The sequence below is a fragment of the Miniopterus schreibersii genome, assembly GCF_964146895.1.
Source record: "Miniopterus schreibersii genome assembly, chromosome: 4".
NCBI lineage: Eukaryota > Metazoa > Chordata > Mammalia > Chiroptera > Miniopteridae > Miniopterus > Miniopterus schreibersii.
In genome coordinates, this window is record NC_138105.1 from 24137112 (window position 1) to 24164229 (window position 27118).

Here is a 27118-nt window from a genome sequence, read left to right on the forward strand (position 1 = left end):
TTGCAAGTCAAGTGCACGGTCTGAGCCCTGATTGCCACAGAAAGGGGGAGGGGAGCTGGCCAGGGATGGCTTTCTAGGCGATCTGTACCCAGAAGGGGAGAGGACTCTCACAGGGAGGGCATTTCCCACAGAGGAGACTAACTCCACCAGCCCCGGTGAGGCTGGGCCTGCGGGGGAGTCAGGCATAGTTGGACCACGAGGTGAGGTTCCAGAAGGGTCCATCTTGATCCTTTCAAAGCAGGTGACCCTCAGTGCCCATTTTCTGGGCCACAAGAGCCAACAGCCAGGGCGATGACAGTCGAGTCTTAGGCTGAGCCCTCATTTCAGTCCTTGAAACCTTGGGAGCCTAGGAGGTGAGCAGAGCCTGAGGGACCAGATAGGCTGCTGCTGCTTCACATGGTGACCCTCTCCTGTGAGTCCCCCACTCCCTCCTCCATGTCCCCAGGTCTGTGCCTGGCCAAGGACAAAGACCCCACTGAAATCAACTTATGTCTTCCAGATGTTGGGAAACATCAGGTTATCTCTATTAAATAAGCATAATATTGAAGCATAACATGTACAGAAAATGAATAAATCATAAGTGTATAGCTCAACGAATTTTCACAGAGAATATACCTTATGGCCAGCACCCACATCAAGAAATAGAATCTTACTAGCACCCAGAAGCGCCCCACACTATGCCCACTCAAGTCCCCGCCCAAGTGCTAGTCAGTTTGCCTTTTGCAAGAAGAGAAGACCTGACAAATCAGAGAAGTGACTAAAGCCAACACTGTCACTTAGAGGAGGCCCCAGGAAGAGGGGGTACCCAGGGAAGAGAGCAGAGATGAGAGGGTTAAGAAAAGCTCTGAGTAAGTGTGGCAGACACAGGCCAACTATGACATGAGCACCTCACTTGGAACACAAAGCTACTGTTAAGAAGTTAATAGTACCAGTTGCAATATCAACTAAGAACTTGAAACATTTCTAGGCTCTACACCCAAAAAAGGAGAGATTTTTGAATGGAAGCAGTAAAACCATTAGTGGAGTAGAGATAGAGATCTCCTGTTGGCCTCCTCCTCTCTTGGGTGATGACCTGGACCTGGGTGGGGCCTGGGCCTTCCAGTGCCCCAGAGGTCAGACACGGGGCGTTGGAGGCCCTCTCGGTTCAGGCCAGGGTCCAATGCACACCACCCTTCCCAAGGGCATCTGTACTCCAGTGGCTCTGACTGAGGGCCCTGAAGAGCATCCTGCAACATGGGGCTTTCTAAATTTTCTTTCCCATCACTCTCAGCACCACCCTCCACCTGACACAGGTCAGCCTCTGGCTCCCATGTAAATGTCCTCACTGAGTGTGGCTCTGCTCCCCCGGAAGGGACACTGGCCCTGGGGATTGGGTGGCTATAGGTCACTTCTCTCAGTTGGAAACTGAAACCCCTATCCTTGTGGATCCCGATTTTTCCAGGCACTGGGTGAGGGTCAGCCCACACCCCAGATCTCTGAGCCAAGGCCGTTGGCAGGAAAAGTCAGGACCTGCCATTGTGTTTGTGATAATAAGATTTGCCCAGGAACTGGCCCTCAAGTCTGGGCAGGGCTTTAACATCTTCCCCTGCCATAGAAAACCCTCTCCTCTCCCCATCACAATCCCCTTGCTCCTTCCCCACAGCTTTATTTACCTCTCATGGGGTTTCTTACAAGAGCTGAAAGACTGGAATTAGAAGAGAAGGGAGGTGGAACTGGGTCAGGCAAGGCCCTCAAGAATGTGGGCACAAAATCCAGGTAGGCAATAGGCCAGCTCCACCACCAATGCCCTGGCCCCAAGGCAGGCTCTTACTGTTCCTACAGTCCTCCGTTTCCGTATCAATAAAGTGAGGCTGTATCATTCCAAAGCCTTTACCCCTGCTCTTGGGGCTGTAACCTATGATTTGTGCCGGGTGGGCTGTGTAGGCATCTCTAAGATGCAGATAGGGTGGGGCTGAGCTGCTGGCACAGGACCAGTGTCACTGGGCTGCACACCCAAATCCTGTGGGTGCATGTCTGTCTATTCATCTATGTGTGTAACGACATTTTATCCAGTGTCCTCTGCATGCAGCCTCAAAAGCCATAAAAGAGTGTCTCACCCCACGCTCTTGAAAATCTTCCCAGGACACTATTACTCATCAAACAGACCACCTTTAGTGGGAAAAACACAAATCAAGGTGAAAGTGGGATCACCGTATTTAATCAGTGGCTCCTGTTTTTATTAGGAGCCATGAGCATCGAGTGGCATTTGTTGAGTCTCACCAGGTGGTTTGGCCTTCGGCGTGGAAAGTTCTTTATGAAATTTTTAATCACCTTTTCAAAGCCCAACTCAAAAGAAGCAGGTAAACATTCCCCAGCCTGAGGCAAAGCGTGCGAATCGTGACACATGCAGGCTGTGCCTTACTCACAGGGACACACACAGGGCACCTGCCTGGGGTCTCAGGTGTGAAGAGATTCAAGCTGTGGGCCACTGGCCCCACCTGTCTGCCCCCAGGTGTGCTCCTGGCTGTATGCATTCTCCTTAGGAGCATCCTGGAGGGTCCCTGTCGCTCCCATCCCCTGTGGATCCTGAACCCTCTTAAAGCATCCGAATTCGTTTTCATGCCAGATAAGGCATGAAGAGACCATTGTTGGGATCAGAGAACTTATGTACAAGGGTAGCCAAGAGGGCCTAACGGCTTCCCAGCTTGTGAATCTACTAAGAGTCAGTGTCTGCAAAGTGCCACCGGGAGTGCAGAGAGCAGAGCTGTGTCTGGAGCAACTCAATGTGCTGGAAGAGGAGCCACACCCTGGTTTCCTCTTCAGTCCCATGGGCCCACCCTTCCCCGTTGGCCCAGCTCCTCTCAGGACCAGGCTCTGGGTTCTGGACACCGAGCCAGCCCCAGGCTGCTTCTGTGCTGGGGGCCGGCCCTGCCCCTGCAAGGTCCAGGACCTTTCACGTGTCAGGCAACCTCCACGTCCTTGACTTGCCCAGGAAAGATTTCAAGAAAGAATTAGAGTGAGAACAAAGCAAGTTTTACTCAGGTAGAGAAAAAGAAAGAAGTCAGTTTTTCTGTACTACCGTCCCTTCTAAAGTACATGTCCCCACAAGCCCAGCAAAGCTCTACAAGTGCAAATGTGGAACCTGTTAACATGGGGGCAGTGCCCTCCTGAAAACCCCAGTTCGATGCCATTGATTGGCAGTCCACACATCCTCACACCAAAGGGCAACATTTCTTCTGCTGCTTTTAAAACCCAGTGGCTCCTCTTCCAGGCCCAGGTGCTCCAGGAGCCACGAGCTTTGGAACAGACATGGCCAAGTCCAAGAACCACACTGAAAATGGCACAGAAATGGCATTAAGAAACCCTAACCACAAAGACACAGATGTCTTAAGGGGGTTGACCTCAAGTTCCTGAGAAACATGAGCTTTGCCAAGAAGCACTACAAGAAGGGCCTGAAGAAGATGCAGGCCGACAACGCCAAGGCCATGAGTGCACATGCTGCAGCTATCAAGGCCCTTGTAAAGCCCAAGGAGGTCAAGCCCAAGATCCCAAAGGGCAGCAGCCACAAGTTCAATCGACTTGCCTATATCACTCACCCCAAGTTTTGGAAGATGTGCTCATACCCACATCGCCAAAGGTTTCAGATTCTGCTGGATAGAGGCCAAGCAAGGTTCAAACCAAGGCCCAAGCTGCAGCTGTGGCTGTAGCTCAGGTTCCAGCTCAGGCCCCCAAAGGTGCTCAGGCTCCCACGGAGGTTCCAGAATAGAAGCCTCTCTGAAGGTGGAAGGACTGGTGTAGCCCCTGAGCTGCTGTCTGCAAGGGGCTGGTGTCATCCTATGCTATTTATACAAAGAAACCTGAGGCAGGATCTATAAAAAACAAACAAACAAACAAACAACTAGTGGCTCTTGGGCTTGGCTCAGAAGCTGAAGATTACCTTGTCTGAGCAAACACCCTGAGCAACACCGAGGAGAGAAAAACACCAGGGGCCGCACCAGGCATGGGCTCAGAGTCCTCCCCGGCCCCAGTCTCCTCACTTGCTGGCCCAAAGTGCTGGTACCCTGTCCAGAGGAGTCCTGGGAGGACAGAGACAGGGTAGGAAGAGCCCTATTTTGGAGAAAGTGGGAAGGAGGCGAGTCCTGCCTGAGGGGTGCCTGCGTGGGGCCTCTTTCCTCCTCAGTGGGGCGTGCATGGAGGGCTTTGGCATTTCTTGCAGTTTCTGAACATCACTCTTTCACTCTGGGGCCGCGTGACAGATGTGCCAGTCAACCATAAAAAGTGTGTGTGGATCCCTCGTCCAGGAGTCCAACCGGTTTTGCTTTATCTAATAGGAATGGAAGAGGGGATGGTAAATGTCAAACGGCAGACTGTCCAGCAACACCGTTCAACCAGGCATTCATGAGCAAATGTGCCATTTATCAAACAAAGGCCTGGGTGGTTTTGTTCATTTAAATTACCTAGGGTGATGCTGGGGTGAAAATGGAGATGAGGGTTTATCTTCACATTCAGGTGCGAGTGGAGGTAGATGTTTTCAGGCAGGCTTGATGGGCTCCAGTGCAGCGGCTGGGGGGAGGCGCATGGCCAGCCTGGCATGTGTGCTGGGCCCAGGCAGGGTTGTAGGTCATGCAGAGCCTTAGATGTGCAGATTCTGTGTGGGCCCAAAGGGGGCGCTTTGCCTTCAGGAGCCCAGAGCGTGCAGATGGGATGACAAATAAGACCCTCCAGGGGAAGGGACAGAGAACACTGACCAAGGACAGTTGGCCAGCTGTATGCTGGGCCCCTGGGGGACCTGGAAGGATGAGGGTATTAATGAGCAGGGGTGGGAGGAGCGAGTGAGGAGAGGACTGGAGTGGAGCTCTGAGTGATAGAAGGGGCGGGAGACAGGCTGAGCGTCTCCAAAACTGTGGGCAGGCAGAGGGTCACCAGTGCCCTGTGGCCTGTGACCATGTCCACCAAGGGTCTCCATGGCTGGGTTCTTTAAGAGAGTGAAGACTCTCACGCAGGATGTGAAAAGGCATGGGACACAGTGTTTGGAGAAGAGGGAGACAAAGACAATGTCCTCAGGCTTAAGGGACCAAGGGGCCAGATTGTGTGGCTTGAAGGGGACAGAAGCAACTCTGTGGAGCTGGGCCATTGCAAAAGAGTCAGATTTGAAGAAAGGGCTTTTCAGGAAGGAAGCACCTGGGAGCAAAATCCGCAGGCCAGCTTTCTGGCAGGCAATGGGAAGAGCCAGTGGCTACAGCCTAGGCCATGGTGTGAACACCTCCCCATGTTTCTTGAGTGTGGGTAACAGTGACCCATCTGCTCAGGAGTCACAGGCCCCAGGAAACAGCCAGCAAGGGGTCACATGTGGCATAATTTCAATACATCTGTTTGTGTGTGTTTGGAGATTGTGAAGAGACCAAATTATTGTGCTTAACAGTCTCCTGGAATTTTCAGAATTGTTTGGCTTAGTCAACACCATCAGTAAAACTATATCATGTTAGTGAAAATGTACCTTAAAGATAAACCCATTGGTTTTGGCATTTCTTGTTAATTGAATTATCCCAGAAATGACAGCAGAAAGATTGTTAATGTTACTGAATTTACACCAAGTCAAACATCTGTTCCTCTTAAGCTAAACTCCAGTAAAGTTAAGGCAGCTCATAAATTTGATCTGGGAGTAAAATGCTCTTTGCTGTTTGCACAGCTTAGCGGTTTCAAAATAGACCTCAGAATGGCACTTCGCAACTGAGGCCCATGTCACACAACCACGTTCATCTGTGACATCAGTGCCAGACGATTGAGCCAAGTTCTTGCTTTGGTGGTAATGACAGCTTTGTCAAGCGGCAAGTGACATTGCTTCTCAGGGGGGCTGGGTACAATGTGGGGACCAGGGGTGCTAATGTTTGTGTGGGGGTTGGGAGGAGCCTGCCCACAAGCAGACCCAGTAGGCCGTGGGCGCATCTAGTCTCTCCCTCAGGCTCCTCTGGGGGCTCTCCCATGTGAGGGTCTCAGGATCTGAGCCTACGGGCTGGGCCCCCTGCCAAGTCAAGAAGGGCTGGAGTCTAGTGGGTGTGACTCTCGGGCCTGGCTGGCTGCTGTGTGGTTTCCGAAGGGACAGCCCGTGTGTGGTCTGGGAAGCGAGCTGCCCACATCCCACATGCTGGAATTTCAGAGCATGGTGCACCAGCCTCACCCAGCACCTCTTCTCCTCTCAGCCCTGCTCCTTCGCCCACACTCATCCCCAAAGGGGATTGCTTCTGCTAATGACAGAGGAGCTCCTTTGTGAATTGAGTAGTCTGTGTCCTGCAGTCCATTTGGGGTTTGTAGGGGACTCCTGAAGTACAGGGCTGCCCCAGTGAGGGACCTGCCAGCACCCTGGAGGCCATCGGGGATGGGGTCTTCATAGGGGCCTTGGGATCCCCCATCCAGCCTGACCCCCCCATTCTGCTTGTATATACAGCTCTCCTGAGAGCACAGAGGAGCCAGGGGCAGCTTGTGCTCATGTACTGATCAGAGCCCTGGTGAGATCGGACCTTTCCTGAAGCTGTGCCATGGTCCAGTTCATCCTCAAGCCCTCCACCTGGGCTGCTGCTCCCAGCAGGCCTGTCCCAACCAGCAGTAGCAGCGCAAGGGGGCAGGAACGGCCATCATGCTCCACTCCAGAGGCAGTTACCAAGCACTGCGTGTGTCTGGCAGGGGCACACATGGCTGATGGAACATTCACAGCGACTCCCTTGCTTCCTTTTGTTTTGCAATAGAAAGTGTTCCTTTGATGGACATTTAATTCCAGAGGCTGCTACCTGCTTCCTATCTCTCTTTACTCAAAAAATTAAATGTGGATGTGCCTGTGTTCCTGCTATAATAATCTCCCTCGGCCTGGAGGGAGTGCGGCTGGAATGGGAGAACATTAGAATCTTCAAAGAGGGACAATTATTGAGGGAACTAGATTAATGAGGTGTCATAACAACTTAGCCAGATCTGCGGCTGACCTTTCTCATGGAGAACGGGCTTGATAAATGTAGTTCATTACCAAGTTCTGACATGAAAATGGGATCCCACTCTGGGCTCCTCAGCAGGCTGATCAATATTTTATCTGCCAAAGAGGCCTGGTCTGGCAGCACGTGCTGGCAGGAAGCCCAGGGCCAGGGCCAGGGCCTGGCCAGGCCAGCCCTGCCATGTGGAGGGCACCCAGGCTGGCAGGAAGGTGGCTGGGCCCTTCCAAGGGCCTGTCAGGGCTGCTCTTCAGTGTCAGGCTGACCAGGCCCCATAGGGGGAATGTCCATGAGTGGTGGGAAGGGAGGGAGGAAATTTTCTGGGTTTCCCATGAACATCAATATAAAGGTCACCTGTGCCAGGTGCTGAGCACTGGTGCTGGGGACAAAGATGAGTGAGTCATGCTCTGGCTCCTTGGGGCTCTGCTCATCAAGAGAAGCCCTCAGGCCTGGCTGACCACTTGGCCTTGGCAAAGTCCTCTTACATTTCTTTTAATGCAGCGATTTTCAACTGTTGTGCAGAACTTTTAAAACATGCAGTACCTGACTATTTAGTCAGGGGCACTGGCCTCTTTTTCCCTTCAACTGAAAAAAAAATTTTTTTAATGGGAAGAGCCAACGCAACAATAGGTGTGCAGTATGAGTGAATCAAAATTATACCTATTTTTTTTTGTCAGATTGGCAAAAAATATTTTTTTTGGTGTGCCACAGAATTTTAGCGATTGGTTTATGTGTGCCATGAGATGGAAAAGGTTGAAAATGGCTGTTTAATGCCATGACCCTGTAAGGTGGTACGGGGCTATTTTTGCCCCCATTTTAAGGAGGGAAATGGAGGCAGGAAGGGCACATGAGACCCCTGCTGCCTGGCATGCTGTTCCCTGTGCCTCCTCCCCCCAACCCTCTCTCATCCTGAGGTCTCATCCTGAGCACCCTCCCTCATCAGTTCCCCCTCTGTGGACAACCTGGGTGCTCAGGGCCGGAGCCCCACCGTCTCCCCAGTGTGCCGCCCGGCATTGGGCACAGAGTTTATACCTTAGTCCTGGATGGGAGGAGCAGGGCCAGTATGGGCTCTAGGAGGGGCAGGACCAAGGGCTCAGGGAGCTAACTCTGGAGAGTGGGGCGCCATCCTGTCCCCCAGGCTGACGTCTACACATGTGCACACCTTCCTGGCCAGGAGGCCTGTGCTGGGCCATGGCCGGGGTGGAGAAGCCCGAAGCCTGTGAACTCACAGCAAACTGCAGGAATGGGAAGGAGGGGGGGCCTGGGGAGTTGCTGCAGCCTTGACAGGGCACACCTCGGTGGCTCCCTTAGCCTGCCAGTGTGGGAGACACTGCCTCGCTGCAGACCCCTGGCCCAGGCCACAGGCAGCTCAGGGGAGCTCTATGCTCCACCAAGGTCTGTAAGGAAGGTTAGAGGGTTGTGGGGGACTAGCGAGATGAGACGTCTCTGCCCATCTGACATATCCTGGCCCATCCTTTAGGTGGCCCTGCTGTGGTGTGTTCTCAAGAGTCTGATTGTCCACTAGCATTTCTGAGTCAATCCTCCTGTTGACCCCATAGACCCCATATCCATCTGCTGTGCACAGCAACCTGGCAGCATCCGGGTATGAATGCCTGCTCCCAGGAGAGCCTGAAGACCCCTTCAGGACAAGGCCCTACAGATCCTCCCACAAGACTCCCTCACCTCCTACACCAAAGTTCCTCTACTGCCTCCTGACATCTGGTTCATTTGCCAGAACCGGATTTCACCCTGTTGAAAGCAAGGAGGCAAGATTTATACAAAACTATTTCTCTCCTTTGCCAAAACTCATCTTTATCCAAGCCTGGGAAGAGGGAAAATCCCAGCAGTCTGCCACATCTTCCCTGGGGGGGCGGGGGTTGTAGTGGGACAAGGCCACTATTTTCAGCACTGTGCAGCCATACAGAATTGAGACTCGGGCCTGCTGACTGGTGGCCCTCAGCGCTCCTGGGTACAGGTACCCGACCAGGCCAAAGAGGGTGCCAGCCCAGTAGATGGATGGGAGAGCCATGCCTGTCAGAGCCTAGAGCTCCCAGAGAATAAATAGATTTGACTATATTGAACACAGCAATTGATTTTTTTTCTAAATAAACATGCAGGAGGAAATGGTAACAGGCATCTGTTTCTGACAAGAATCAATTGACCCCAAGTTGGAAGAAAATCTAGAAACACAAACAAGCACAGGAGAAAGTGGTTGGGCCCTCCAGGCTTGTCTAGGGAGAGAGGGAGGGAGGGAGAGAGAAACGGATTTCCCAGACAGTCCTTCCTCTGCTGAATAGCTTCCTGGTTTGTTGCTCTTCAGCAAATGTGATCCCAATAATAATGACAAGGAGGGAATAGCTGTCCTTTTATAAGCCCTTGGGGCCAAGCCATGCTAATCCCTTTATGTACCTATCTTAGTTGATCCTCATGACAGCCCTGCGTGGGAGGCAGCGTTCTCCCACTTCGCAGGTGAGTTCATGGAGGCACCTCGTCCAAGGTGCACATTCAGGCAGCGGCAGCACTGGAACCCAAACCCAGTGGACTCGAGTCGGGGCTCTCCCGCCCTGCTTTATAGTGACTCTCCCAGCTCCAGCTATTACCTGGTGCCCTAAACTGGCCTTGGAGTTAAGAAAAAGAGCACCAGGCCCCCAGACAGTCCATTTCCAGCAGCACGTTGGCCTCCCACCTGGAGTGGAGGGTGAGGATCCCACCAGAACTCAGCAGAACCAGACACGGGAAGCCCTCCACCCCCAGGGAGGCAGGGAAGTGGGGTCAGAGGGGCTCTGCTGCTCTGGAAACAGCACTGCAGCCTCAGTTTACTGGCTGTGCCTCATGTGGTGCTTCTCCTAATGGCCTGCCGCCAGGAAGATCCCCTGTGAGGTCGGAGTGCCTCCCAGGCCTCATCTGCCAAAGTGCCGAGTGGTCCTGACACCGCAGCGAGCACGCCTGCGATCCAGGCCTGCGCGTGGTAGGCGGTGTGCTCCGGTGTTAATTTCGTAAAGCTGCCTTTTGTTTCTTGGTGGTAGACTTTCATACACATGTTTGTTTTGAAGTAATCCAGCTCTGGGATTGTACCTAATTAACTTAAGCAGGGCTTATTAGTCCTGTAAACTAAAACCCCTGAATCTATGAAGCCAAGTATTCAAAAGCAGCCTTTAAGGTAGGATTAAGGCAAAGATGAGCTATTACAAAATGAAATTGGGGCCAGCTTCCCTGAAGCCGCTGTGGGGCTACCACTGTGAACCTGGGCAAACCCCCCATTCCAGCTGGCAATTGCTATATGACTGGCATGCAGTAGGTGCAGTAAAACTCTGTGGGATGGACAAGCAGGCTCCGTCCAGCATCTGCATCAGTGCTCATGATATAGCCTGTATTCAGTGCTCAATGAATAGTTATGGGATGGATTGGTGAGCAGATGGACAAACAGATCCCATCTACTCCAGTGGCACCCCACCGGGCACTGCATGGAGTAAATACCCAGAAACTCTTCACGAGTGGAACGATGAACATGCAAGGGAGGAGTCTCGCTGCAATAACTCCGTCTTTTCCAGGTGACCCGTGCACCATGGCCGACTATGCCCGCCTGAAGAATGTCCTTCTGGCACTTCAGACCCACCTGCAGCCACTCCAAGAAGGGGACAGCAGACGAGACCCTGCCTCCCAGAAGCGCCTCCTGGTGGAATCTCTATTTAAAGACTTGGATGCAGATGGTGATGGCCACCTCGGCAGCTCTGAACTGGCTCAGGTGAGTAGGCGTCCAATGAAAATAAAATTAAGGAGGAATCAGTTTTACATTTAGTATGTAAATGAAGAGAACCGGGAGATCCACATTTGGAGAGTCATTTGTAACTGTGTCTGGGCCTCTCTCCTGCAAGAGAAACCCTTCTCCAGGGAGTTGGAGAGTTTGTGTTCAAGGCCTCTGAGAATCTCTCACAAACAAACGGCGCCAGTGTCTTGCCACCAGCCACCTTCAGCCAATATTTACAAACAAGCTTTGAAGCACACTCAGCTAGCTGGCAAACACACACCTCAGAGTGGCTGGTCTCTGATGTTGTCATTAGGAAATAAATCTTTTTCCCTTGAATCTTTTACATTCCTCAGCGGGAAGGTTCAAGGAAGCAGGCTCGGTTTCACCGGACACCACTGGGGCTGTGAGCTGGGCGTCCCCACGTCCTCTCCCCTAGGGTCTCAGTGCTCTTTAGTACTCAGATATCAACCACCCAAACCCCAGCCTGCTTGCTTGCAGGAAGCCCTGTATCCACCCCTAAGCACTGCTCTTCCTTTGAGAAAACACTTGTTTCGGGCCCTGTGGTTTGCCTCCTGCCCCAAAACCAGAGCACGTGTCTGTCTGTCCAGCAACAAGGAAGCGCAAGGGTAATTAGTGTCTGTGACAGAGAGAAGCAAGGAGGGAGTAACCGGGGCCCAGCCACTGCCAGCTGTAGGGAGGTCCTTCAGGTGCCGGTGCAGGAAGGCAGGCTGGGTGGGCCAAAGGGCCTGCATTCCTGCTCCTGCTCCACCGGTTTGCCTCGAAGGGCATGGGACCCTTGAGCCACATCAGGCAGGTGCAAAGATGTACAAGGAAGGCGAGGCCAGCCTCCCCAAGCAGGGTGGTGGGCCAGGGAAGCTCGTCCGCAGAGACTGCAGAGTGCTCACCCAGAGGTCAGGTAATACGGATGAGTCTCCACCTTTGATGCCATCAAAAGAAACCCTTCACATGATGTGGTGACCTTATCAAAGCTGTGGCCAGGCCACCAGGAAGGACTGGGCTGGGGCATGCCCTAACCCTTAGCGAGCATCCCTGTGTGCCTGGCAGTAAGCCAGGCCCTTTCCCTGTGCGTAAGAAACACCGGAGAGTCCCTTACTGTGCAGTGTGGTAGCTGAGAGTGCAGGCTTCATGGTCCAGCTGCCTGCACTCAGGTCCCACCTCCAGCATTTCCTAGCTAGTGGGTCTTGGGAGACACCTCACCTCTCTGTGTCTCGGTTTCTTTCTTTTCTTTTCTTTTTTTAATATGTTATTATTGATTTTAGAGAGAGAGGAAGGGAGAAGGAGAGAGACAGAGAGAGAGAAATCGACGTGAGAGAGAAACATCAATCAGTTGCCTCCTGCACGTGCCCCAACTGGGGAACAAATCCACAACCTGGGCACGTGCCCTGACCAGGAATCGAACCAGCGACCTTTTGGTGCGCGGGGTGATGCTCAACCAACTGAGCCACACCTGCCGGGGCTGTGCCTCTGTTTCTGGTCAGTGACCATCACAGGGTCATCAGGAGGGTTAAACAACTAACACATGTGAAGTGCTGAGCACAGTACTGGGCACAGGGTAGGTTCTCAGTAGGTGACGGGGGTCAGTATCGATGTCATTGGCATCATCTTGATTGCTATTACTTCCTCCTTAAACCTTTCCGCCGTCCTCTGCTGTGAGGCAGGCACTACTATTACCTCCACTTCACAGATATTTTTAAATGAAAATTCCAAAGCTCCAAGAAATCAAGTAGTTTGCCTGAGTTTGTCCACTGCCTAGGACATCACAGCGCTGAGATGAACCCCAGGTGGGCTGGTGTGCATGCACCTGCTCTCCTCACAGCACAGGGGTCTCCCAGGGGCGAATGGCTCCCACCAGAAAGTTCCACCTGGTCCTCTTGAGGTCTGTGAGGCCAGCAAATGCCCATAAAACCTGAATATGGAACAGTAACCCAGAAGCCCTGCCGTGCAGAGTCCCCCTCTCATGGCCCTCTGCTCCCACCAGTCCAGAGCCTGCTCCCGGGGAGCGCATTGGGAAGCACAGATCCAAAGGCACTTGCAGACCCCACTCCGCTCACTCACACCCGGGCAACATGTGCACATTGGCTCAGGGCCTGCCTCCCAGGAGCCCTGCTACCCACAGCCTCCCAGGCACACACCATCTCAGCCATGCCAACCAGCCATCACCCCTTCCATCAGCTGTAGGCCCCCAGCTAAGACCCCAAAGGGCAGGGCCAGAAACCCACAGATGACCCAAGCTGCTCTGGGAAAAGCCTGTTTGTTACCGTTCCCTGCAGGAGGAATCATCTGGTGGTTCCCCAGGCTACAGGTTGTGCAGGGAGCGCCTAGGACAGGCGGCTTGGCTTGCCCCAGACAGAGGCAGCTGTGGGCTCCTGCACCCCCAGCCCGCATGGCTCCCAGGTGGCTGCCAAGTCAACAGAACCTTCCTGGTCATGTTGCTCTTACCTGGCAGAGATGTGTCCCCAGGCACCTGATGCCATTAACAAGCATGGTAATTGGATTATGATTTCCTCTTTAAATTTAATGTATTTAAAGTCCATTTCATAAATCCACCAAGCAGAGCCCAGCTGAAGGGGGCCTTGCGTCGACACTGAATCAAAGGCATCACGGAAAAACTTGTCGGTCCCATGAAAAGTTAATCAATTTCTAATGCAGAAACAGACAATGGGAAATTTCCATCTCTGAAAGATTGATTTTGGGCGTTATGGTTGATCTCCCTTTTATCGACCACTCTTACTCACTGGGTGAAGGGTCATTTTTTTAACATTATCACATTAAATTGCCTTTAATATAGCAGACCAAGCCGAGACTGTTAAATTAAGAGAAAATACCTCTGTCCCCCTTCCCTCCACCCCCCACCAAATTAAATAAAATCATTTCCTAATTCTGAGATATCCTTCTGAGCATTTTTTCTGTAAGACACACAAGCCTCTGGCTCCAGCTAAGCAAGGGTGCCTGGAATTCCTACCTTTAGTCACCTTTTGACATGTGGCTGGTCATGCTGGGGAGGCCCCTGCGCCCGAGGCCTAGGCCACATCCAAAGAGGAGTTCATGAAGGCCCATGCATGGCCCCCCTGCCAGAGTCCCAAGGACAGACATTTCTGCCCCTGGCGGGACAAGGCAGACAGAGGAGAGGGTGCAGGCCTAGGTCAGTAGAATGGCAGTTCTCCCTTTCTGGGGCTGTACTGTGACTAGTAGGTGTAGTCCTGAGATTGGCAAGGGCTGGTGGGAGTGGAGGAAGGAGATGTTAATGACCTTCCAGCTGTACACAGCTGAGAGTCAGTAGACCTCCGTTCAGCCACTATTTGCTGCATTTATTTTATCAGGCCCCTTCTCTTCTCTGTTTCCCCATTGATAGCATGAAGGGGTAGATCATGTGGCCCCAAGGATCCTTCTGACCTCCAACTGTCTGGGGTCTGTCCGCCCAGATGGGGAGAAGACACACCTGAACATTAATCCCAACTTTGCCCCAACCACTGTGTGACCTTAGGAAAGTCAGTCCCCTCCCCATTCTGAGCCTCAGTTTTCTTATCTATAAAATGGGAGGGTCGGACAAGACAAAACCCAAGAGCTTTGGATGCTCCCCATGGCCCACTAAGCTATCACTGGAGTCCTCGCCCCAACTTTGCCTGAGCCATGTCCCAGCAAACCCCACAGCTCTGAGCTCACTCCCGGCTCCGGCCTTGTTCCCTCCCTCGCCCACAGCACGTGCTGAAGGAGCAGGACCTGGAGGAGGGCTTCCTGGGATGCTCACCAAGCGACCTCCTTCGATTTGATGACTACAACAGCGACGGCTGGCTGACCCTCCGAGAGTTCTACACAGCCTTCCGTAAGTCAGGCCCCAGCCCTGGGGCGGCAAGCGGGCTATGCCTGTGGGCATTCCTGCACCAGAATGTGTCAGGGCTTAGAGTCTGTCCTTGGTGTCTTCAAGCTTGGTTTCTTTCATAGATGAAAGCAATTGGATTTGTTTTGCAACAAGCCTGAGCTTGAAAAGGGTAAAGGAGAGTGAATGCTTGGTTTGTTCCTTTTGGATAAAAGACTTTCTTGCCTTCATTTGAGGAACACAGGGCTGTGATTTACGTGTGTCTGGGAGTGCGCTGCTGGACACCCTGGGGGGAGTCTGTGCCTGTACATGGAGGGAGCAGACTTTAGGGCTCTCCTCAGACTGTGGCCTGGCCCCCCAGGAGCAAGGTTCTGCAGGAGGGTTCTAGAGGCTGGGCCAGGCAGGAGAGGGAGCTTCAGCAGAGAGCTCAAAGAGCTCAGCAGTGAAGAGAGGTAAAGGCGGTGCTGGGTTGATTTTGGCCCCAAGAAGATGAAGCCCCTTTAAGTCAGAAAGTATTCAGGCTCCGCTTAAAGCAGGCAGTATGTGCACCCTGTATGATGTGTCTTGAACTTGATCTTCAGGCCCTGGAATTTGAGAAATAGGTGTGAGACACTCCCCCCCCCCCCCCAGGGAGCACTGAGCCTCTGAGCCATAGACGCTGGCATTCTCCCCCACCCTCAGCCTCTCCCCGGAGTTCTGCTTGTCAGAGGGTGTTGGTGCTCCCTGTTGGCATCTCCTTGTGCAGTTGTTACTCCAAACATTCACCAGGCCTGAGAAGAAGACCTTGGCAAGAAGGGCTCTTGTGACAGATGGAGGAGATACTTGTATGACATAGGAGAGAAACAAGTGTGATTCTTCCCTGTGGGAAATGTCCAGGAGCTTGATGCAGGAGTGCCTTTTTAGTTCACGGCATCCCTGCTGCCGAGGACCAAAGTCCAACCCCCAAAGTACAAGGCTCTGCTTGTTATGCGGTGACTAGGTATGGCTCCCCATGCTCCTCCTCCCTGCCCACTGTTAATCATATCTGCTTATAGTAGTTCAGAATAAGGTGTGAATGACTGATAGGCTTAGCCTGCTTCGAGAGGTGTTTGCTTTGTGGATCAAGGAGCTTATTTCCTGAAATAAATCTCTAAATTTTAGAATGTATGGAAGTATCAGCAACTCCCTAGACCTAGTTCTTGAGAACCCATTGTTAGATTTTCAAGAGTTTTCAAGGCAAACAAACAGTTGTAGCTTTTAATTATCCACGCTGGGAGTATTTACACCAAAGAAATTTACACCATGCAAATAAAAGGAAGGGGGGGATCTTTTTCCCCTGGAGAGCATGTTCTTAATTATTGACGTGCACATCACTCCTGTCCCCAGAGTGCACCTCCTACAATATCCTCTCCATCCACCTTTCCCAAACCGAGACCTCCTGATGATTTTAATCTCTGTTGAACCTGGACAAAAAAAGAGTGGGGTGGTCAGGACAGATGACAGGGAGATTAGCCCTCCATGACAGGAAAGCGGCATCAAGTGTTCTGGGGACATTCCTGAGATCTCCCCAGCAAGCCCCTCGGTGAAAGGAGCTATGAAGGCAAAGATTGGTGCATTTTAAGAGCCAGGGGCCAAGGCTGGACTTCAAGACCTGGGGGATGCACCAGGCATCCCACAGAGAATGGCACCGCTCAGGCACCACCCTGGTACCCGGTGAGCTCTGTTCCTGGGAATCAGTCCGGGGCCCAACAGGAGGCTGCTGGCATTTCCCTCAAGGAGGCTGCGCCTGCTGAGCGAGAAGGCGCCCTGGCTCCTAATGAGGGTCCCGATAACCACGAGCTGCCCGCGGAACAGGCCGGCAGCCCCCGCTCCACCTCCAGCCGGGTGGCGCACGCGGAGCAATGCGGTGTCTGTTTCCTTTATTCCTGGGCGATTATTTGAAAAGCACGATGATCATCATTTTTAAAGCAAATGAGATTCTGCTGTTGCCTTGGACTTGTTTTGAACCAGGCAGCCAAACCATTTATCATAGCCCAACCCAAATAACAGATATGCAATAAAATGTAAACTCTCAGACATTAAGGAAGCCCCATAATGAGTTAACCCACCATAAAGGCCTGACATGAGGCTACTCAGCGCACCCGGGATCAATGGCTTTTCAAAGTCATAGGAACTCTAAACTAAATTCCCAGAGCTCTGGGAATGGATTTATGGTTCAGTGAATGTTAAATAGGTAATTGAAGTGAGACATATAGGTACAACTTATTACCCAGAAATCAATGGGCATTAAAGAAATCTCACTACACCTCAGAAAGCAATAGCTCAAACATGTCAGCAACAACATTTTGGATATAATTTTTAAAACTGGATCTGATGGGCTGGCAAAGATTGACTTTAAAATTTTATTTTCTAGTCTCTACTTTGCCAGGGTCCTTGGGTACCAGGCAGGGTGGGTCCTGGCACCAACCCAATCTCTCTATTCAAGGATGAGTTTAGGGCATTTTCCCCGGAGAAGAGGGTTGTATTTACAAGGGTGGAGGCTGGGGCCTCTTACATCACATCTGCTCAAGCAGCTGGCCCAGCCGTTCATGAGATGTGTTTGCCATTGTCTGTAGCTGGCTAAGGGCCGCTTCAGGAATCCCGTGACTGGTGGTGTCCCTGCTCACCTGAGCTGGTTCATGGTGGGGCTGTCCCATTCTCTGCAGAACAGGTGGCCCCTCCCCAGGGAGAAGTGAGTTCAGCATTTTTCTGTCGGATGGAGCTAAGGCTCCCAGTCACCCATCTCTGTACAGTGACATGAGTGAAATATGAAGGTGGCCTCCCTCTTGTCCTCCATTTATCACCTAAACATTCTGTCCAAGTTGCTCTTGGCTTTCCAAATCACCGGCTGACCTGGGGACTAAAGGCACAGTGTGCGCCCCACACATGCCCTCCACCCTCCTGCCTGGCCTCACCCAGTGAGCAGCAGAGCCAACCACTGGCTCATCACTGGTGAGCAAGATGTGCACCGGCCCTGTCTGTGCATCATAATAAATTATTCTAAAAGTTGCTCGTTTAAAAAGCTTTTCAATAATGCATGTTTTTGTGCTACTCTGAATGCTTGGGCTGGGATCTTGGGCAAAATATGTTGCTTAAATGAGGATTTTTTTTCTCACTTCAAATTCATTACAAGTTTCTTCTGCTTTTTAGAAAGATACTTGTTGTTTTAATGAATCCTGTGAGAGCAGTGTGTTGAACGCAGAGGGTTTGAGCAGCTAGCAGTGAGGGAAGGAGGCCTCACGTGTGACCTTTCTAGGATCACAGAGGCCTAGTGTCTGGAGGAGCGCCCGTGCCTGGGGACCGCAGAGCTGGCTGTGCGGGTCGGACACCCTCCCTCAGCTCCAGGCAGGCAGGAAAACAGGGATTTCATCTGATTATTGCAATACCTCAGTATCCAGGGCAACTCTGTGAAACAGATGAAATGGTCGCCCGGTGAATTTACAGCTGTTTTTCTGCATTGTTGCTGCAAAATGAAAGGATGGTGCCACATCATTAGCCCCTAAAATAAATCAAGCCCGGCACAGGCCAAACACCACGCCAGACCCATCATCTCAGTCAGTCCTCATAGCCTCCCGGGGTGAGCAGGATGGCAGAAGACAACAGTGATCAGTGTCCCTCCCCCGGCTCCGTGTATGCGGAGGGTGGATGCAGACAGAGAGTTAGATGGTCAGGATACCGCTTTATCCCCGTTGGATCCTGAGTTTGGGATAGTGAGTAGCTAGATTTCAGATAGCATGGGATTTATCAAAAATTGTACCTGGGTCCATTTGGCTCTTGAGTTGAGAGAACAAGTGACACCTGCACGCCAGTCAGTTTGGGCTGAGGCCAGGATCGTTGGTGTGATGACTCCCCTAATCCCAAAGGGACGCCACGGTTGCTCACATAGGACTTGCAAATCAAGTTACCTCCTTTTCTCAAGGGCATACAACAGTTAATTTGGAGTTGCCAGAGGGGGCTGAAAATTGGAAGACATAAGGTGCTGTGAGCCTCACCACCCCCTTCTAAGGACAGGCATGGGGTACCTTCCCTCACCTCGAGCATAGAAAGGGGGCTTCAAGGAGGCTGCTGGTGAGCTCGCCGAGCGCCCTGAAGGCAGGCAGTGTGCCATCGGAATGGTTTTGCTTGTGAGTCTCACTTCAGTTAGTAATGGGCTCACCGAACTTTTGTCATGTGTCAGCACTGTGTATTATGTCCCTATTTTACAGATGAAGAAACCAAAACAGAGGAAAATTAAGTAACTAACCCAAAGTCCCACAGTCAACAGGTAGAAGTGGGATTGAACCCAAATGCCTGATTCCAGAAACTTCTCATGCATTTAAACACATTTTGCAACTCATCAGAATTCTCCAGTAATGAGAGTCTCGCTGTCCGCACAGTTGGTTCCCCTAAATTGCAAGTCCTAGCTCAATGGTCTCCTCCTCCAAGAAGTCTTCCTTCATCTCTCCTCCTTCTGCCAAACCCCACACACCTCCCTCTGTGTGCCCACAGCCCTGAGTTTCTCTCTGCACAGTAACAAGGCTGTAGCTGGTAGTTAAGAATGTGGACTCAGCCAGACCTTTTCGAATCTTGTTCTGCCACTTACTAGCTGTGTGACCTTGGACAGTTCTTTACCAGAGGTTAAGCTGGGTTTCAAGTTCCTCTTCTGTGCAATGGGAAGAATCCCCACTGTTCCTGAGCAAGGGCCTGCTGCCCGGCGTGCGTAGAAGCCAATACTATGGCACCGGCTTTTGAGAAAAGAAAAGCTTTTTGCTAAGTCAACCCAAAAGGAGACAGGACACAAGGTTCAAGTCTGTCTCCCCAATCAAGGGTTTAGGGTGGAACTTAAGGGGCTGCAGTTCCGGATCTTCCGAGACAAGGGACCCTTCACTTCTGAAAGGGCTCCAGCGTGCAGGTTCCGGTCGTGTCCCTGTCCTTTGGTTCCATGGGGGGAAGAAGCGTTGGCTCCAGGCTCTCCCTTGCCCATGCTTCAGCTGCATGACTTGCAGTTTGTTCCGTTGTCTCTGACCAGTCGGAGCTGGTCTGTGGTTACACGCACATGAACTAAATGAGATAATACATGTAAAGTGATGAGAAGGATACCTTGCATGTGGTCGTGCTCAATAGTCATTGGCCAGGTAGGTGAATGATGGAGACCATGACAGTGATAAGAAAGATTCTGTGTGTCCCCACGGCCCCCCCTCCCAGCCCCTGTCACTCTGTGCCATGCCATCGTCCTCCTGCCCACATTAGTCCAGAGGCCCCCGAGACAGAGGCTGTTTTGCACTCTTGCCTAGCGTGGGTCTGGCACCCAGAAAGCCCTTGGTAAATGTTCACTCGGAGAGGGGATGAAATATATCGAGAAACACACTTGGCAAAAAGGGATCCAAACACAATGTGACTGTCACAAAGGTCCCCGAGGGCCTTTGCATGTGTCCAGGGGACCAGGGAAGAAGGAGCACAGGAAGCACCTTGTTGGGGTCCTGCAGCCAGGACCCTAGCTGGGGAGACCACAAGGCTGAACCAGGCCAATGAGAGCACCCCCGTGGCTGCCCCAATCGGCTGAATGAGCGATGGGTGTGAGGTGAGCCCCTGACGCCCACATGGGCCCAATGTTTCCCTAATGAAGACAAAAGCTGCTTGTTCCATAAAGCTCCCATCCTGCTCCCAGGGCCACTAATTGGCCATTTAGGCCTCCTAGGGATAAGTGTTTTTTAGGCTGTTAAGCCACCTGCCTGCTGCTTAATTACCTCCAACAACTGTGTGTGGAGATAAGGGCTGCTGCTCAGTCTGCTCCTCAGCCCTGTGGTGTCTGGGGCCTATGGCCACCTCCCTGTCCCCAGCGGAGGCAGCAGACCCTGGCTTCGAGAGGGCCGGGCTCAGCCAGTGGTCGGCTTTGCTGTCTGTGCTAATCCGTACACCTTGAAAATAATTTATTAGCATAGAATGTGGGTTTGTATTTCTTCTGAGCTCAGCTCCTGAGAACCTAAAACACACCTGCACAGCCTCAGCTCAGCCCCATGGCTACCTCCCTCCCACCTGAGGCCACATCATAAAGCAAGCTTGACACCCACAAAAGGAGACACAGCACGGGGTCTCGGGGCCTCTGCCACAGCATGCCCTGCTGAAAACTGGAGACCCTGCCAGCTCAGGGTCCCCCAATCCGGGCCCTGGCAGGCCAGGGAGGGCAGGCCTCTGGAGCAAATCCAGAGACCCAAGCTCCCTGACTCAGGTCGGTGCCAGAAATATTCAAGGAAGCAGCACCGTATCTGATCTGGGGGAAGACTGGGCATGTCTTCCCTGAAGCTGGGGTGGGCCAGGCCCTCTGAAAGGAGGAAGGGGGTCCAGGCAGGAGTGCAGGCCCGTTCTCTCACTCAGCCACACTTGGAGGAGAGTGTCCGTTTAAGGGGCAGGCCAGGGTGGCGAGACCATGAGTGAGGAAAGTTCTAGCAACTTTCCTGGGAGGCTGGGAGCCTGGGCGGAGGAAAGCATCAAATCAGCAGGCACTCAGAGGCTACTCTATGGGCTGCAACGGGCAGCAAGGCAGCCGGCCCTGCCAGCATAGAGCTTGCACTCTCAGGGCGGCAGCTGGGAAACAGAAGAGTCACCAAATAAACCAAGCAGGGCCTGGGACAGAGAATAGCGGTGCAGGGTTGGCAGGGAAGACCTGCTTTCTCCGGAGGGGTGAGAGAGGGACATTTGAGGAGGCCTGCACACCTGGTGGCAGATAGCCAAAGAGCAAGGAGAAAGGTGGCTCAGACAGGTGGGGGAAGTGTGGTCCTGAAGGGGCAAAGGGCTTGGGTGAGTGAAGAGGCTGTCACAAGGGGGAGATGGCCAATGGGTGGGGCCCAGAGGGCAGGACTGGACCGAGAGGCAGGGGCTGGCAGAAGGCAGACTTAGCCTAGATCTGCGGAGGCCTCCCTGAGCCAGCTGCCCAGCCTGCGGGAGTTGCTGGGAGTGGTGAGGTCTCATCGCTGCAGGTGCACCAGCCCAGGCAAATCTCTAGAGAGGATACTAGGTGTCAGCTGGAGAGCTGGACTTGGCCTTGAAAGCCAAGTGATGACTCTCAGGACAGGAAAGTGAGCAGAGCTGTTGTCTGAGGTCTCAAGGAACCGGTGCTCTAGGGCCTGATCTCTAGCTGAGGGCCTACTCGCCCCTCTACTTCCCCGGCTGTGCTGGAAAAGCATTGACAGCCCTTGGTGGGGGGCAGGGAGATGTTCAATGAGTATCTCACCCCCATGGAAGCAGGGCTGGTGGAATGCCCCACCCCACACACCAGGCATGCACAGGGCTCTGGGGAGGGACAGTCTCACCCCTCCTCACAACTTGGAGGGGTCAGTTCTGAGCCAGCAGCGCCGCTTGCAGCCATCTGGCCCTCCACCACCTTCTTCTTAGAAACTCAGAGCCCAGATGCCCCCTTCCTCTTTCCCATGTCCGGTGCTTCGCTCCCAGCAGCTGTATTGTTGGGCCCAGCACTTTCTAGCCATTACCTGGAGCTGAGCCTTCAAGCACTTTCCATTTTTAAAGATCCCAGCTGGAAGCTGTCAATGGCCTCAGTGCAGAGCAATTGAATAGTAGAAAATGAACTAATTACAGGTTGTTATTGAAAATCTATTATATACAAATTGCAAAGAAAACTCATTAAAATATGATGTTTTGCTGATTTTTTTTAAAACTCTCCTCTTGAAGGGAGAGGCAGGGCCGGGTGGCTGGGTACCTTGTCCCACAGGGCTGCAGAGCAGGGTCTGGGTCTTAGACTCACATGCCACAGTACCCAGTCTGGCATTACGCACCACGGAGAAACGAAATTTTATGTGGAACAGAGAGAATTCTGGATGTTAGTAAATACTCAGAAATGGCTGCAGAGGAAACAAAGAATTTCACTGCAAAAATATAAAATGAGAACAATTTAAATGTCAGCTTTTATGAGGATAGCACTGTATTGTCCTCGTAAATCTCAGTGTTTTTGCAAAGCTTTTGGGAGGACTTCAAAGGACTTCAACAAGCAATTAAGTACTGAAGGTCACATTACCGATTCCAAGCTTGCTCCCAGGGAGTAGAGCATTGAGAAACCTTGGGATGTGAATGGCCATGCCATCCAGAGCCCAGACCTCCAAGAGACTCCTCAGAGGCCAACGCTGAGGCAAGAGCCCAGAAAGCAAGCTGAGGGTGACTAAGTGGTCCAGCGCAGCCCTGCTGCCTCCTGGTCCAGCCAGCAGTACCCACATCTCGGTGAGGTGTGGCCCAGGTGGGTGGTATGGGCTCTGTGGCACCTGGAGGCCCCAGTGTTCTGAGGTGCAGAGAAGGTCCACTCAACATGTTTCTGAGAGATGAGCCACCCCTAAGGCTGTACGACCCTGAAGGAGTACTTGGAGCACAGATCACTGTCCTCTGCCTTGTGGTCTTTTCTTCCTCTCCAACCACCTTTTCCCAGCCTCTATGACCGTGTCCCCCAAGACCCCACCACCACTTTGCAGGTCCAGCTTGTGGGCTACACAGGGAACCAGGGACTAGGGAGCGGAGGGGTTTAAGAGGGCTCCATTCACATACATATAGCGACTTAGTGAGTGGACAGCATATGGGACACACTAGGGCTGGGGGCACTCAGAAGTCCCAGAACCAGGGTGGCCCCTGACAGGAGGTAGCTGGAAAGCCAGGCTCTGGGGACAAACAGGACCTGGATAGGCAGAGAGAAGTGTCTTCTCCTGGGAGAGGAGAGAGAAAGGGCCCTGTCCCTCCCTGGGTTCTCCCTCTGGGCAGACAGAGAGCTGATGCAGGAAAGATGGTATGTTGTTGAAATACAGGCAGAGGCCATGGACCATTAGTGCCTGAACAAAAATAGCGGCAGAAGGGACAAGGCAGTTACAAACCCAGGGGGCACCAAAGGGCAAAGGAAAGAGGGCTGCCCCTTAGAGCAGGCAAGGCTGGTACTGCCTGAGCCTAGAGCTTTCCATAAGGTATATTTGTAGCCTCGTACGTAGTAGGTGCTTGATAAACATTTGCTGTAAGTGTTGCCTGTGGATGTGGGGTTCTTGCGGTGTCTCAAGGAAAAGCATTCTCAGGGACCCACAAGGGAGGATGAGGTCTGGTGGTAATATTTATTTGTGATGCAAAATCAAGAGAATGCCCCTCTGATGTCCCATCTCTGTCTGTCCCACCATGGAAAAATCAGGGCCAGAAATAGAGTCAATGTCCAGAGCTCCTGTGCCATATTAAAGCTTAGTTCAGTCCAGCATCCAGCTAGCTTAGCTTGTGTGCCGGCTGCAGTCCCTTGCTGTGCTGCAGCACCCAGGCTCCCACCTGGAGCCTGTATGTGGGGTCCCCGAGACCACTGGCCACCTGGCTGCTAAGGCCACATGGCTATGGAGAGAGAACACATGCGAACACATGGGCAAGTGTGGGTCAGAAGCAAGAGAAAGAGAGAGGTGCTTTGTTTACCTAGAATTATGTATTCTCAGGCTTGGGAGGAACCAGAAGCTTTTTCAAAATGACCAATCAGCTTCCCAAACTTTTGTGGGTTTGCATTGGGGTCTACCCCCTGATGAATGATCCCCTTCCCTGGTCAGATTGGCAGGCCTCTATGGTTAAGCACCTCCCTGTGTCTTTTTACTTCTACTGCACAGGTCCTTCCCTCCCACTGCTCCCCCTGACAATCCAGTACAGTCCAGTGCCGGAGGAGGGAAGGGAGGGGTGTTTTCCCCTTGGAGGAGCAATGCTGGGGTTCCTTGGGGTGTGAAGCTGCAGCCTCCTGGTGAAGCAAACAGGCCTCCACTTCCCAACTGAACACGCTCAACAGCATCTGACTCTCCCTTTGCTTCCTTTCCCATCAATAATTAGCTAACTACTGCTGTAACAAAAGGATTGAAGATCATGATGGGTTTTTTTAAATTGTAGTGAAGAGAAAAGATTTAGAGTGGTGGTAGTAGTTCCCAGAGAAGATAAAGAACAGAGAGTCGGAGCGGGGGCTCTCCTATTGCCCACTAACTTGATGGCACCAGCCCAAGTTAGCGGCCCACCATGGTTCCACGCGGTGTTGGGTTAACTGGGTCACTGGGTTGGCAGAGAGGTGCCTTCAGCCTGCACCGCTCCCACCCATGCTTCTTTTCACTCTTTGCTGTCCTGGTAGAACTCACTTTTCCCCCAAAACTGGCCTTCCACCAGGTAGCACAAGGCCACCCTTACATCCCTTTATAGCTGTGGCATCTGAGGAGTCCTTCCAAAACACCACCCAGAAGCCCCCAGGCTGGATGCTGTGAGGAGGGCCAAGGCCAAGAAGTGGACTGGGATTCAAATGCCCTTTGCAGCTGGGTGGGAATGTGGGAGGTGCTCCCCACTGATAGAAGAGCACGGGTTCCTCTGGGGCGGAGGCAATAAGGTACTAACTGCCATGTGCTTTGAGCCTCAAGTTCCCGTTTAGCTTGCACAGGATTTGATAGGGTTCTGGGGGACCCAGACTTTTGTCCTGACTTGTGGAGGCTGCTGTCATCCTTGGGCCCTAGGGATCCAGGCTGGTACTGGGACAAACAAACACACTTAACATTTCTTGAACCACAGCAGAGGTACAAGCAGGAAATCAGCTTCACTCTCCTCTGCACAGATTCTCCAGTGAACCTGAGGCTTCTCAGCCCATGGGCTTGGGGAAAGGGGGTGTAGTGAACTGAGAACCGCTGACTCGTTTGGCCACCACCACTAAGTGGCCTACTGTCATTTTTTAAAACATGGGGCTACTTGGCACTGGTTTTCGATTTCAGGCTTCAGCCAGAATTCCAGCCCTCCGGCACTGTCCCATCCACGTCCCACGCCACAGTACGTGCGATGTGCCCGTGGCGGTGGGAGGGAGCCTGGCGTGCGAGCCGCCCCAGGCAGCCGGCGAGCGGAGCCCTGGAGAGCCATGCTTCTCCAGATGGTTCAGGCGTTTTGTCTTCAGACAGGTGCTTCAGGCGCAACAACTGTTTGTACATTTGTCAGGATTGCAAACCACATCCAGGTGAGAGTGGAAATGGGCCCAAAGGACTCTGCCCTCTCCACGTGGCATGAGGGGCACCGTGGGCTGGGCAGACAGCTCCTCTGAGTGCTGTCTCTGGGGTCACTTGTCTTCCCAAAGGGAGCCCTGCGGGCTGGCAGGGTGCTGCCAGGGCTGCAGTACAGGCTGCTTCCCACCCCCCTGCCCGCTGAGCACTCACTGTGTGCTCCAGACCTGCTCCAGGCACCTGGCAGGGCCCCCTACTGACCTCAAGTTCTGAAGACCAGGAAACTGAGGCTGGGGAGGCTGGGAGCCTGCAAGGGGTGCACAGCTGCTAATGCAGAGCCAGGTCTGCCGATTCCAGACCTGATGCCTAGGGCACTGGCTCCACACCCTGCTCTGCCAGCACCCTTTGGAGTCTCCGTCTCTTCCCCAAGAGGCCAAGATCCAGAGAGACCCTGTAATCTGTGACTCTGGGATAGGGCCGAGGGTGCAGCACCTCTCTGAGGGCCACTTACCACGTGATGCTACGGAGAGCAGGGCCCCTGCTCTGCGTCCTCTCTCTGGATCCCGAGGTCCATGTGCCACAGGTGCTCTCAGACCCATTTCCCCAGGTCCCTTTCAGGTGACTCTATGAAAAGGGACCCTTGGGACCAGTAGGCTTCAGCCCCACAGGGGAAGGTGGGACCCCAGGGAGTAGGCTTGTCGTTCAGAAGAGCAGTCCCCACGCTCCCTGAGTGATCAGGGACCCCGTGGGAGGACGGTCTCCTTTCAAGCCCAAAACCCAGCAAGTATCGATCCCTTCTCAGCTCCCACAAATAAAAGCATTTCCAGAGGCCCGCCTCTGTCACTCTGTCCAGCCCTGCTGTTGGTCCCAATCTGCAAAAGTCACCTCTGTGCAATGATGCTGAGAAGTGTGCTGGCGCTTGACACTGGCTCCAGTTGGAGAAAGGATGGCATGGGCACAACTCTGCCTTTCATGCGTGTCCAGACCACCCCTCCCTCGGGTCCCCTGCCGACACCTTGGTGCAGGCAGACAGCTCAGGAGGAGCTCGCCAGGCAGAGCACCAACCAGGCAGCAGCTGCGTGGGCCACGTGTGGGGGCCCCAGCACACAGGGTGCAGTGGGAGATTAAAGGGTCAGCGGGGGCCACCCACGGCTGGCTCAGACATGAGAAATGGGTGCGTCAGGAGTTGGACCGAAAAGAACTAGAGGTGAAATAAAAGCTCCCAAGAGGAGGTGTGAGAAGAGAGAAGGTCTGGAACAATTGTCTGGAAGAGTGGGAGGGTGACATATGGAGAGAAGGCAGTGAGGCCCCTGGGCAGCATCAAGGGCCTCTTTGAGGCCCATAGTCATAAATTCGAAGGGACAGCAGTCTGCAGGGCAGTGTGCTTTCCCAGCCACGTTCAGCTACACAGATGCAGGCACGGAGCACACAGACAGTTTTACCCAGGGCTGGGGGTGTGCCAAGAGGGGCAGGAAATTGAGGGTATGCGCAGTGTATGATTCCAGTGACATAAATCCCATGGAATTAATGCTGGCTGGGAAGGAAGTGACATCATGGGGGGGGGGGGGGTGACACAATTAAGTGGTTGGTCAGTAGACTGGGGGGTCCCAGT

The 27118-nt window shown here is 52.9% G+C and overlaps 1 protein-coding gene and 1 pseudogene across 2 annotated transcripts in view; both read left to right on the forward strand.

Moving 5' to 3' along the window:
- FSTL4 (follistatin like 4) overlaps positions 1–27118 on the forward strand; it is a 358676-nt gene that overhangs the window by 242366 nt on the left and 89192 nt on the right. Inside the window, exons 5-6 of the mRNA XM_081136080.1 lie at positions 10508–10701; positions 14425–14548. Of these exons, the coding sequence (XP_080992206.1) occupies positions 10508–10701; positions 14425–14548 (318 nt within the window). The remainder of the gene's footprint in view (positions 1–10507; positions 10702–14424; positions 14549–27118) is intronic.
- On the forward strand, positions 3289–3745 carry LOC308556652 (large ribosomal subunit protein eL29 pseudogene; annotated as a pseudogene). The gene has a single exon. The product of its transcript is annotated as a large ribosomal subunit protein eL29 pseudogene (transcript).